Source organism: Ctenocephalides felis, unplaced genomic scaffold, assembly GCF_003426905.1.
Source record: "Ctenocephalides felis isolate EL2017-DRISC unplaced genomic scaffold, ASM342690v1 CF-g0.4_SCAFFOLD_03571, whole genome shotgun sequence".
NCBI lineage: Eukaryota > Metazoa > Arthropoda > Insecta > Siphonaptera > Pulicidae > Ctenocephalides > Ctenocephalides felis.
In genome coordinates this window covers 3,985,645-3,999,854 of record NW_020539725.1, presented here as the reverse complement: position 1 = coordinate 3,999,854, position 14,210 = coordinate 3,985,645, and the positions used below count along the sequence as shown (strand labels likewise).

The following is a 14,210-nucleotide window of genomic DNA, read 5'->3' as shown; positions in this document are numbered from 1 at the left end:
TACCCTGAGAGAGAGTACTTGTCCTCCAATTTATTTAAATAACGTCCAGATTCCGAAACAGAACATAGTGAAATATCTTGGTCTACATTTAGATAGCAGACTTACTTGGAAAAGCCACATAAAAACACAAAAGCAGCAAATGAAAGAATTTGATTGGCTTCTGCGTAAAAAGTCTAAGCTCACTGTTGAAAATAAGTTGCTGCTATATAAATCAATCATCAAACCAATCTGGACCTACGGAATTGAGCGCTGGGGATGTGCTTACAAATCTAATATAGCTATAATGCAGAGAACTCAGTCAAAAATTTCACGTACAATTCTTAATTCTCCTTGGTACGTAACAAAGGAAACCATTCACAGCGACCTCAACATGAAAACGGTGCATTTAACTTTCCAAGAATTCAAGGAAAAATACAAACGCAAACTGGACTCACATTCGAACCCTTCTATAGTTGAAATTACTAAACCTTATGGTACAAGGAGATTGAAACGACAATGGCCTTTAGACTTAGACTTAGATTAGGTCTAATATAATATTATTATAGTAATTATTAAACTGAGAAGATCTCATTGGAGCTCTTCTTAGGCATCGCTCTTAAACATTGTCATTTTAGCTCATAGGAATCTTTATGTATTTCTGATTGCTAAATAAAACGAGTCAAAAAAAAATGACATAAGATAAAGATTTCATTCATGTTTCATTCACTTATTGAAGTGATTCTCTAACAATATTATTTTTATCCGATTAATTTATATGTGTGTTTGAAAGTGTGTGTGTGTATGTGTGCAAGTGAATGACATAAGACAAATAGCTCATAGAATTGTCATGTATTCTGATTTCTATTGAAAATAATATAAAAAAAAAAGAGTGCGCGTAAGGATCACACGCGATTGAAGTAAAACTTTTAATATTGTATGAGTAGACAATTAAGATAAAAATAAAAAAACATCATATTTGAATTTTAAAAATCATTTATTAATAATCACATAACATCAATAACACAGTTTGAAACAACAACGATAGATTAATTGCTATCATATTTCATATATGATATAATAGGTTTGTGATAACTAAAATGAGAGACATAAATTTTGCTTTGTAAACTATGTACATTTCTGGAGAAAACTGCATCAATAGTCGAGCCATATCTTGTGGTTGAATCAAATGGAGAATTATTCATCGTTAAATTAAATTTATTATTTAAAAAATCAATTAATGGTTGAGATTCTTCTGAACGAAAATTGACATTGAAATCTCCAGCAAGAATTAATGGTATCTCGTTGTGATTAGTGTTTAAAAGTTTTGCACCCTCATTAGAAAAATGAAGTAACTGCTGATGTTCAATTCAATAATATTTGATATGTTTTTATTGGGAGAAATTTAAAGGACGACTATAATCAATGTTTGATTCTGTGTGTTCATACAGCGGACAACTGCAATATCACCTACTTATGTAATTTCATTAGGAATATCCAGTAATATTTTTGGCGCAAGAAACTGCATAGGAGTCGCATTATGAAGAGTATCTGAACATGAATGATAGACATTAGACAGCTACACCACCTGCTCTTGAGTTTGATCGTTTGTATTGAGTAACGCAGTAATAGTTCTGAATATTAATTCGTTCTTCATTATTAATCCAAGTTTCCGAAAATAACAAAAACGTACAACGTTGTAGCACTTTATCTTGCAGATCAGGCAAATGAGCTCGTAAACTTTGGCAGTTAAAGGAAAGCAATGAAATGCCGTTCAAACTTATTATCTCACTCAATTTTTCTTCTTGTGTTATTAATCTACAAGTTGAAAGTCTTTGGAATTCAGTTTTTAAGTCCATTAATCCTGCTGGCCGTTTTCTTCCATAATAAATTTTTTTGTCGTTGTTTTAGAAATGATGAACAATCCATTAATGTTGGTAACTCGTGATAATGCAACATATAGAAGCTGCTGATTATGTGTTTTATTGTATTCATATACAATTTTATCAAAAGTACCACCTTGTGATTTGTGTATTGTGAGTGCACAAGCAGACACTAAAGGAAAATGATTTCTTTTGACAAATATGATTTTATTTCTATTCATTGGAATAGATGAAGATTTCCTGAGAATCGGCACAGCTGTCCTACTGATATTAAGAGTTTGAATATGATGTGCAGCTTTCTTCTTATTTTGTTACCTATCTTACCAGGAAATTCAAACCATAAACGTAGAAGTTCATCATTATCGCCACGTTCTATGTACACTAATTTTCCTACACAACCATTAGCTAAGCCATCACTTACATCAATATTAGTTGTTATTATGTAAAATTTATTCAGAACTAAAATTATTTCATACGGCAAACCCCCGGTATCAATAACCGATTTTTGTGAAACTGTTGACGAATGTATGATTGTTGATATGTCGCATGGCAACCTACACAAATATCCGTGGCAATAGATATTATTTTGTCTTCAACGAGATTCAGTATAAATTTATTATATTCCATGATACATTTATTCTCTAAGAAAAGTCTTATTCCATGAGGACATAATACAGCAACCTCTTCTTTTGTAAAAAAACGTGATTCAATTAATGCAAGTTCATATAGGGTTTAGCGCTCGACTTACGCATGACATGACGGGAGTGGATACTCGCGACATCAGCGCTTACGGCGTCGTAGTGTTCAACTTCACATTGGCGTTTTCGTTGCATTTGTACGGATTTACACCCGTGTAGCCTAAAGAAATTTTTACACCCATATCGCGCCTAAAGAAGTTTTACTTCAAAAATGTTTCATTCAAACTCGGCTTGATTGGCTTTTGTTTGTTTTTTGCAAACATTCATAAGTTTTTTGTGCTATAAAATGGTCGCAATATATAAATTTAACAGTACTATATAAATATTTAAAACAATTATTATTAATCGTTGATTATTTTTTGTTGATTGTAGATCATTTTTATTTCTCGAATGTGATTACTTACTTAAATTAGTTTTATGCATTCCAGCATAGATAAAAGGAGTATAAATGAATATCACCATTACCCAAATATAATGATAAGCAAAATTGAATTTATATTCTTTTTTGAGCTCTCTTGTCTGTAAGTGGTTAGAACGCGTTAGAACAGTACTGACATCGGTTTTTACCTGGAAATATTTTTTTTTTATATATTTTTAACAGCAATCAGAACCTTACGTCCTATGAGCTGTTGGGCTGGAACTTCTCCTTACTTCGTATTTTTAGATGGTAACCCAATGGTTAATCCATCCATATTTGATTTTTGTTATTAGAATTAATCTAATAGGGCTGACATTTTATTGGTGCAGCAATGCCAAGCAAGGGCTATTTTCACTTGGAAACATATTGCTATCTATACCTGGAAATATAGATAGCAATATTTTTCTTATGCCTTGCCCGGCATTGCTGCAGTAATAATAAGTCATCACTATTACAGATATTGTAATAATTAAATTGATCACAAAGAGATGGGACAAATGTTTGGATTGGCACCTATAATGAAGCTACATAATAAGTTATTTATCACAACACCTGCAATAAATATTAAAAAGAAATAATTTCTTTTTTACAGCTGTGACATGTGTGGAGGTTCATTTCGAGTCACCAGACGGCGGCTTCTTCCTGAAGCCATCGCCTCCACCGCCTGCAGGACCCCGCAAACGTCTCCATTCGTCAGGATCAGTGACGTCGTCTCTGAATTCGGATCGGGGCGAATCGATGTCGGGCGGCGGTGACGGATCGAGCGACGGTCAGACGACATTGTCGATTGATAGGTTTGCTGTGTTTAGGACACAACAACCTATATCGGTTCGGGCTACTTATGGGCCCTTTTCCACGAAGCAGACAGTACCGTCCAAGTAAGTGAAAAAATATTAATATATTTTGTTAGTAACAATTAGATTTATATTATTTTGTGCATTTGACGTTGATATGTGTTTTAAATATCATAAAGAGTGTTTAGTTCTATAAGAATTTTATTTAAATTTAATATACATATATATATATATATATATATACTAGCTGACCCGGCAAACGTTGTTTTGCCATCAAAAATATTTTGCTACTTTACAGTGGTTTTTATTAATTAATACTATTAATCATTACTATTCCATTCAAGTTGGCTGCGAAGGTCTTTTATTAGTATCTTTATTTTTCAATTCTTAACCAGCGATATTTAAATCATATATATATATATATATATATATATATATATATATTTATTAAATCAAAATACACTGTTAGATATTTATCGTCATAATTACGAATAATTATAATATATAATATTCTAAGCAAATTTGCTTTTAACTAATCAAAACACCACCTATATTACTTTAAACACACACATATTTGATAAACACCATTATGCAAACATACAATTATCTGCAAATACAGATATCACAATATACAAAAAATATATACATTATAAATAGTTTATTACATTACATACATTATTCAAATTTCAATTATTTACACATTTCAACATCTAACATTCCATATAGCTGGATCATATATTCCTATTCAATTATTATTACTCAATAATAAATGCCTTTATAAATCTAGTTTGAAACTAATTGATGCAATTTATTTTTGACCAAATCCTCTTTGGCCAACACAAGTAATTTTTTTGGCGATCTCACACGTGAGCATCCCACATATAATAGTCTGTGCAAAAAACATTGATATTCTAAATTAAATCCAAAAACTGGCATTGTTTGTCCCTGAGCCTTGGTGATATTCATCGCAAATGAAAATCGTATCAGAAATTGTAACCTCTTGAGTGATTTCGTGCAATCTGAGGGTATCGTAGTAATCCGATGTAGAAGATCCACTTCTCATTTAAAACTTCCTTGCAGCACATGCCTTCTGTTTTATTTCTAAAGTTCACTGCCTGAGAATATTGGCATACTTTATTCATTGCACCAATTGCAATCTTTAAATGAGTTAATAATCGAAATCAAGACGAACAAATAATGCTCATGTTAATGTACAGCAGGTTTGTTGCCTTCGTCAATATTTCAATACTTACATGGTACAATACAATTAATATAAGTCTCAATGAACTGCAAGTTTAACACTACGTTCATCATCGATAGATGATGATTTATTAGATTTAGTTGCTGTTAGGAAAATGATAAATTTTGTTATAATGCTTGATTTGTATCGTGTAATAATATAACGATGTTCAATATATTAATATACATACCATGAATAGTAATATTCTCTGCTAAAACTCCGCTTTCAATAAGCATTTGATATATAATAACCTAACCTCTCAAATATATTTTGCCGTATGCTTATTCATCAACACCAAATCACAATTGGCAACATAAAAATACATAATATTTCTCCAACTGTCACCGTAGCTCATAGAAACGCATCGTAATGCGTTAACTCCTGCATCGAATCGTTCGTAGCATTCGTTGCATTCGTTGCTTTATGGTCTTTGGTCTAGAGTTGTAGACTCTGGACAGAACTCAAACTATGGTAAAATGTCAAAATATTTTTTATTTTTAAATAATATAAAATTTCGGCTATTAATTGAGATTTTCAATATACCCTATGTCCTAAATGGGATCCATATGCACACGGTGAGCAAAACAAATTTTAAATCGGTTCAGTATTTTAGGCGTTCATGGTGGACATGGCCTGTGACACTAAATTTATATATATATATATATATATATATATATATATATATATATATATATATAAATATATTAAGATATATATATATATATATATATATATATATATATATATATATATATATATATATATATATATATATAGATATTTATATATAGAAAGGACCACGGGTAAAATGTCCACCACCAATATCTCAAAAACAAGTAAAATGTGGTTATTTGAAGCGTTATTTCAAAGTAGAGGAAAATAGTATTTAATCGGCCACCATCTTAAATGGCGCGACTTTGTTATCACCAGATTAACGGCCAAGTTTGAAAATTTATAGCAAAAGTATCTTCTTTTTTTGTTAGTTTTTTTAGTTGTGTTGTGAGAACTGTTGTTTAGTTTACAAGTTCAATTTAATTGTTAAGTATATGCCAGTTAATTGTGTTTTTGATTTAACATCTATAATAGCATACATGTGGATGGAGTAAAAAGGACCAACCCAACCTTACCCTAGCAAAAGCATAAATAATAAAAATTATTAATTGAAAATATAAATTTAGTTGAAAAAGCAATTTGACAGGAAATCAATTAAATTAATATTTATTCCAACTTTACCGATGAATATTATTGACGGAATACCAAATCAAGGTTGTACACAGAGTTATCCCTGTAAAAACTGTGGCCATGAAATTTATATTGCAGATTGGTTGAATAATGTAGCTATTCTTCATTCTATAGTTATTTCGTGAAATACCTCTAAAATTAAAAATAACTAATTGGACCTGTCTACCAGAGAGCAGGCCACATTTCACCTCGGCTATGTAGTAAAAAGGAGTAGTTGACCAATATTTGATAAACAGCAAAAAAAATATTTTTACTATGATGAATTAGCTGAGATTTTCATTGAACACAGTCAGATAGTTGTTTGTTTGATAAGAGTTATTTGCTGTGACATAATTGGTTTGGTTTTTACAATATAATTGCTCAAAGTCAAATTGGAGCTATGTGAGTCGCATAACAATTGTATTATCCGATCTGTTTGATGTGAAAATTACTATACCCTTAAAAAACATTAATAGTTTAAAATATAATATAATAGGACCCAGTATACTGCTTTGAGGTACCCCTTCGTAGATATGTATATTGAAGGAGTTATATACCCAAACATTCTATTACAGAGGTAGTTTTTAATAATATAAATAAGATAATTGGAACCATAGAGAAGTAATGAAGTCATAAATGTGAAATTTTACCAAGCATAATATTTGCTATTTCTATTGGAAAGAATTATATATGATTTATGAAGAGTATTTTCTATTGCCAAGTTAAGCGGCGCCAAGTATACTGTGATATTACTTGAAAGCAATATGAGTAACACATGTTTTATATACTTGTTTTATACAGAAGTACAGTCATTAAATAACAAAAAAATAACTTATGTTGTTTCGATTCTAACATCATTATTTCAATATTTTCAAATTTTTATATTTGGAAACTATAGTATATATATGGTATATGTTTTCTCAAAATTCATGAGTTTAGGTAATTCTGAAACTATCAATCGATATCAACTGCGTTCTGATGATATTATCTGCAATTGACGAAAATCTTAGAAAAATGGTTATATTATATACTTTTTGAAGATTTGATTTTTCTATCACGGAAATCTTCATTGATCAACTAAGAGAATTGAAGAAATTAGTTACAATATATTGAATCACACCTACGGGTTTCTATAAATATATTCGTATTCGTGCTACATAACATATATATACGAATATAAATATTTATCCTTAATGAGTGAGAAACATTTGAAATACTAATCGTAAATTATTTGCACTCATAAATGACATCACATATTGACAAATTGTTTAAAGTTAAAAATTGTCTTTTGTATGAAAGGTTTTTAAAAAGCAATCGGCTTTTTTGGAGATTTTCACTTGACAAACTAATAAACAACAAGTATAGAAAATGATACAATCATAAATTATTATATAGGGTAGAACGGGGCACAATGGTCCAATTTGACTTGGAGCAATTATATTGTGAAAACTAAACCGGTTATATCACAACAAGTAGAACATACCAAACAAACAACTATTTTACAGCTAATTCATTATTGTAGAAATGTGTTTCTTGCCGTTTTTCAAAAATTTGTCATCTGGTTAATTTTACCCTATAGGGGGCGTAAAATTGGACGACCACGGGGCGAATAGGTGCAATGTTTTATTTTTAATTTTAAAGGGACTTGCTACATTATTCAAACAATACAAAATGAAAATTTCATGGGTATACATTTTACAGAGATAACACTGCACATAACCTTAACCTGGCATTTTGTCAGAAATATTCATCAGCAGAGTTGGAATAATTATTTATTTAATTCATTTCTTGTAAAATTACTTTTTTAAACTAAAATTTATATTTACTATTTGTTATTCTTTATACCTATGCTTAGTTGGTTTGGTTGGTCCTTTTTATTCCATCCACCTGTAAGCCTTTATAAAAAACTGTTGAACCTAACAAAAATTAACAATATATCTTATAAAACAATTAAATAATGTATACTTAAAAATTATATTAAGGTCTCGCAACTAAACAACAGTGCTCACTACCAAAAATAATAACAGCGAAATAAAATACTTATGTTATAGATTTTCAAACATTGCCGTTTATCATCCGATAGCAATGTCGTAAGATTCAAAGTGATATACATTTTATCCCTCTGCTTTCAAATATTGTTGTTAAAAAAATCTTAACTTCACTTGTTTTTGAGATATCAGTATCGGCCTTTTTATCCGTCGGACCTTTAAGCTCCGCTCTACCCTATTGATTCATGGACACCATGCTTGTTACAGAACTTCAAAATATATTACAAGGTTGCGGATATTATAAGATCCAGAGAATTTATATTATATAGGTCTAGTATGATATTATGATATGTTTTGATAAAAGTCGCTCATCTTTGGTAACTATGTCAATTTTATTGATGCTCTGTTTCATCGATTTTGTGAAAATCAAACAAATAATATATTTGTGCTTGCGCATACGAAGAACTTTTTCGATTAACTGAAAAACACGATGGTCAAAATAATGAAAAAAACCGAGAGAATTTAATGCTAAAATACATGATTATGAAATCTTAATAGCAGGCGTTTTGTTATTAATTTAACGTTGTAAATGTAATATAATAATATTTGTATATGCATACATTAATCGAGCTTAATTTATAAAGGCAAATTCGCTGTTTTTATGCTGAAAATACATAGAGATTTTAACAGGGCTTAAGATACACAAAATGAGAGTTGACTTTTCTTTGAACAAACGATATTTTGAGGTAAAGTAAGGTGACCATATTTTTTTTAGATCCAAACCGGGGCGGTTACTTTTAGTTCTTTATACTAAAAAACAAACTTCTTGTTCGGGAAGTTAAAAACACAAATATGATTAAAAGTACCAAATACTATTTAAAGATGCAATGAAAACCAGGGTTTTTTTTTAAAAATAAATCGTTTTTTTTTAAATCGCAATTAATGACTGAGTTGGTACTTTATTATTCGATTATGGTATGTAAGTCGACAACATATTGTTTGGTATAAACATATTCATTTTATCACTTTCTGATAATTCATGGGTAATTGTAAATTTATTATCAATTAATTGCGAAGATTCAATTTGAACCTATACTTTTCAAAAACCCGGGACAAAAGTTCTAAATCCGGGACAATTATTGCTCTTAAAAAGCCCGGAATACTAGGTTGAATTCCGGAACTGTCCCGGCCAAACCGGGCCGAATGATCACCTTAGTTAAAGTGTCTGTATTTTTATAGAGAATTTTAGAAACGTATGAAGATGGAGAAGCATATTGACTAATTCACAAAACGCAGAACTACTTCAAACAAAATTTTGCATAAAAACAAATCCTGAGCCCGCTTATATTTTCTGTATATATTATTATGATTCATTTTTAACTTCCCGTAGGGTAAGTTATAGTAATCGCAAAAAAATCGAAAATGAAAATTTTTGCATTTCTCGACGTTTCAAAGGTTTCTGAATATTTTGACATACCTTAGAAAAAATGGATGTATGTGTGTGTGCGTGTGTGTGTGTGTGTTCGGATACAAATTTTCGTCGACGATTTCGAGATCACCGATCAACCGATTTAAATAATTTAAAAAACATTCGATTCGTACTGATAAGGAGACGTGCTGATTAGTGGAAGCAGGTCTAGCCGTTCCAAAGATACGGGTCAAAAAGTGCCAAAAACGGTAACACGGTTTTCAAGAGAACGGAGCGTCCCATTTTAAAAATCAAAAAACATTTTACTTGTATTGACAAAGGATCGTTCAAGTATAACGTAAGCAGATTTATTACAATTATTTACGCCCCCTCCCCTTTGTCAGCAAAAGTAAGCAAATTTCTTACCCAAAATAAGCAAATAAATAACCCCCTATAGTGCTTACGTAATACTTGAACGGCCCCCAAGATGAAGAATTGGTCAAATTTTGCAGGTCTAGCGGTTTCGGAGATCTAATGAAAAAAGTAAAACAAAATGCCATTTGGCGGTCAAAATTGATCATTAGACATATGCACATCAAATTATCAGATATTTTATAGAGATTTTTACAATAAGTATGAATTTTGTTTACATTCCTATGGGTTCCGTACCAATGTTTATCCGTTAGACGGCGACGCGGCGCTTACTTGCTTTGACATTTCGTCTTTATGCAGTTAAAGCAGTACGATTGCTTTGAAAAAAAGTTCAGAATTTCCAAACTATGTCAAAATAAAGAAAACTTTTTTTTTAAACAATTTTTTTTTTGTTTCTCAAATCTAATTTTTTCGAAGTAAAATTTTTTCAAAAATGTTAATCGCTTTTAAAAAAATAATAATTTTTGGTACGGGAAGTTCCAGCAATTTGCCTTAAGGCACGATGCCTTAATTGCCTTAAGACAGAATTCCACTTTACAGCTAGTTACTAATTTTCGATGGGCTCAAATTAATCTATGTTCTTGCCGAACTTTGTTTTATCTGTTTTTCTTTGTTAATGGATCTGGCGATTTATCATCGTTCGAAGATGGATGATATAATCTTTGCAACATCTTTGCGCATTTAAATAATGAAAAATACTTTTTATATAGTGTGTATAAGATGTTTCAAAATGCGTTGTTCTAAATTACATATTGAAATTTAAATTGACCATTTCAAACTTTGTTTTTACTTAAGATATTTTTAAACGTTAAAATACCATTATCAAACAGTATGACAATTCTTAGAATATAGTAATTATATTTTCTTCATTTTTTGATTTTAGTTATTTTGTCTATTTTCCGAAAAAAAATTGTTATGTGGCCTAACTACCGCGATCGGTCAAATTGGCCGGTGGATAATAATGTTATTTGGGGAGTTCTTTCCGTCGAAAAATAGATGCAAATTTATATTATATATACCAAATGAACAAGACAAATTTAGAATAAAATTCTAGATGGTGTGTGAAGTCGATAGTGAATATATAGCGAATATATAGTGAATATATAGGGTTTCCCTATTTGGGTAATGATAATAAGAGAGATTGTTCAATTCTTCAATTAGATAGTTTGTTGTTTTAAAACTAAAAAATTTATTCACAGATTTTGATTCAATTTGTATAATTCAAATTTCATCACTCTCACGGTGTATAAAGCAAACTAAACTAGTGTGGGGTATGGCATCGTGCTGGAACTTCCCGTACCGTAACGAAATGTTCGAGGAATACTGAATGTTTTCAAATAGATTATTATAAATAATTACTGTAATATTGTCTAATATTTATCAGAATTATATAAACTAAATTACAAAGTTAAAATTATTTGTTTAAAGTATATTAGAACTTTAGTCAGTATGAAAAATAAAATCTGAATTATTTTCGCCAAAAAAAAATATTCTGAAAAAAAAAATTTTTGAAAAAAAAATTCTAATGTACTTCTAATTCTAAGTTCTAATATAATTTAAACAAATAATTCTAACTTTGTAATTTAGTTTATATAATTCTTATAAATATTAGACAATGTTACATAATTTATAATAATCTATTTGAAAACATTCAATATTCCTCGAACATTTCGTTACGGTACGGGAAGATCCAGCAATTTGCCTTAAGGCACGATGCTATACTCCCACTAGTTTATTATTTGATTTTCAAAATAAACAGTTTGGCATTACACTCTAGTAACTAATTTTGAAAACTACTTTAAATCCAACAAATATTTTCTATTTTTCCATTGCCATGAATAAATATAATTTCTGAACTTTACATACTTTCTGATTAAATTTCTGAACTTTATAGAGACATATTTAATACAGCGACCATAATTTACAGCTCATTTCATTTCTCAGCGGTATAGAAAGAAATTTATGGTGGACAAATCGAAATAGCATACAACTTAAAATAGTTAAACGTTGAAATCCCTAGAGGGCCGTATATGATAGGAAATGAAATATAATGCTATGTAGGTGATCCTTTACGTCAAAAATGAATAATGGAGTGGTATTAGAAACGAGAATATATATATTCTTTGGGAAAGATGAATAACCTAGCCGAAATAGTGTAAATGATATCCTTTTCAAGAAAATGTAATAAAATCGTTTATTTATCATGTGCGGGAGATAGTGTTGTCATGGCAAAGATAAATTTATCTACAATAATGTAGAAAACTTCGGGTCGAACATTACTTCTTATGATTCTTATCCACTTTGGTTTGATTTTATTTGATTTGTTGTTCTTTAGATATTATGTCGAGTGTTCTGTGAAATTATACCGGTGGAGTTTTTAACTTTAATGTAGGAGTGCTAGGGACTTATTCTAATAAGGATAAGTAGTAACACGCGTTTTTTCAATGAGATCTTCAAAGAAACTAAAATAATTTTTTGTCTCGATTGCACATGTAAACCGTCCTTTATCATATTCTCAGCTTTTTCGCTCGCCGACGCAGTAAACAGAACAGTGCATATCTGTAATTTTTGACATTTATTATAAAATTGAGTTATTATCATTGATTAATTTTATATATCTCATTTTGTGTCTTTTGTAAAACGATTTATATATGCTCACATCCTATAAACTATATTTTCCATCCAATTTTTTTCACTTGATACTTTATTTAATTCCTGTATGCCACAACTATATCTTGAATGTTTTGTTTCAACTTACACCAGATCGTTGCAGAAAACTGACAAACGATAGTCCTCATCGAGATACCTCGAATGGATTTAAATTTTTTGAAATCGGTCCAGGCGATTTAAGGTAAAAGAATCTGTTTACACACGCACACATACTTTTTCCAAATTTGGTCTCATTCGATTCAGAACGGTTTGAAACATCGAGAAGACATAAAATTAGCGAATCAGATTTTCTGATGAAAACATAAACTTCTTCTTCGTGAAGTTTAAAAATAGATAATTCAAAGTATTTAACTGATTTACACAAAATTAATATCATCACGATTCCCATTAGATTTTCATCTGATAATTTTATGTTATTAACTTCCCGTAGGGTAAGTTATTGTAATGGGCCGAAAATCGGAATTGAAAATTTTTACATTTCTCGACGTTTTGAAGGTTTCTGAACGTTTTGGCATACCTCAGAAAAAATGGATGTGTGTGTGTATGTATGTATGGATACAAATTTTCGCCCACGTTTTCGGGCGTACGGATCAACCGATTTGAATGGTTTAAAAAACATTCGATTCCTATTAATAAGGAGAAGAGCTGATTAGTTTTTGGCAAAGACAGGTCCAGCAGTTACGGAGATAAGGAGCAAAGAGTGCAGAAAATAGAAATCGAGTTTTTGAGAGAACGGAGCATCCGATTTGAATGATCTAAAAAACATTCAATTAGTAATGATTGGAAGAAGGGGTTATTAGTTTTTCACAAAGGCAGGCCCAGCCATTTCGGAGATACAGAGCTAAATGTACAAAAAATGGCAGTTTTTGAGAGAACTAAGCGTCCGATTCAATTGATTCAAAGAACTTTCTGCTTCTCTTAACAAAATAATTGATTTTGGAAAAAAAAATTTTGTACAATTTTTTTTTTTTTTTTTTTTTTTAATTTTTTATATATCGAAAATAATTCAGATTTTATTTTTAATTCTGACTATAGTTCTAATATACTTTAAACAAATAATTTCAACTCTGCAATTCAGTTTATATAATTCTTATAAATATTAGACAATGTTACAATATTTATAATAATGTATTTGAAAACATTCAATATTCCTCGAACATTTCGTTACGGTACTGGAAGTTCCAGCAATTTGCCTTAAGGCACGATGCCACCCACCCCACTAGTTAAATTTGGTTTGACATTATTATCCTTTCATAAAGTGTTTAATTCAAAAATACCGCAAAATGTCTAAAACTGCCTTTGCCAAAAACTAATAACCACTTCTTGCAATCATTACTAATTGAATGTTTTTTATATCATTCAAATCTGAAGCTCCGTTCTCTCAAAAACTCGATTTCTAGTTTCTGCACTCTCTGCTCTTTATCTCCGTAACTGCTGGACCTGCCTTCACCAAAAACCAATCAGCATATCTCCCTATCAATA

At 30.3% G+C, this 14,210-nt stretch overlaps 1 protein-coding gene across 1 annotated transcript in view; it reads left to right on the top strand.

Moving 5' to 3' along the window:
- Window positions 1-14,210, top strand: part of LOC113385494 — a 296,450-nt gene that overhangs the window by 195,120 nt on the left and 87,120 nt on the right. Inside the window, exon 2 of the mRNA XM_026623351.1 lies at window positions 3,568-3,853. Within this exon, the coding sequence (XP_026479136.1) occupies window positions 3,568-3,853 (286 nt within the window). The remainder of the gene's footprint in view (window positions 1-3,567; window positions 3,854-14,210) is intronic.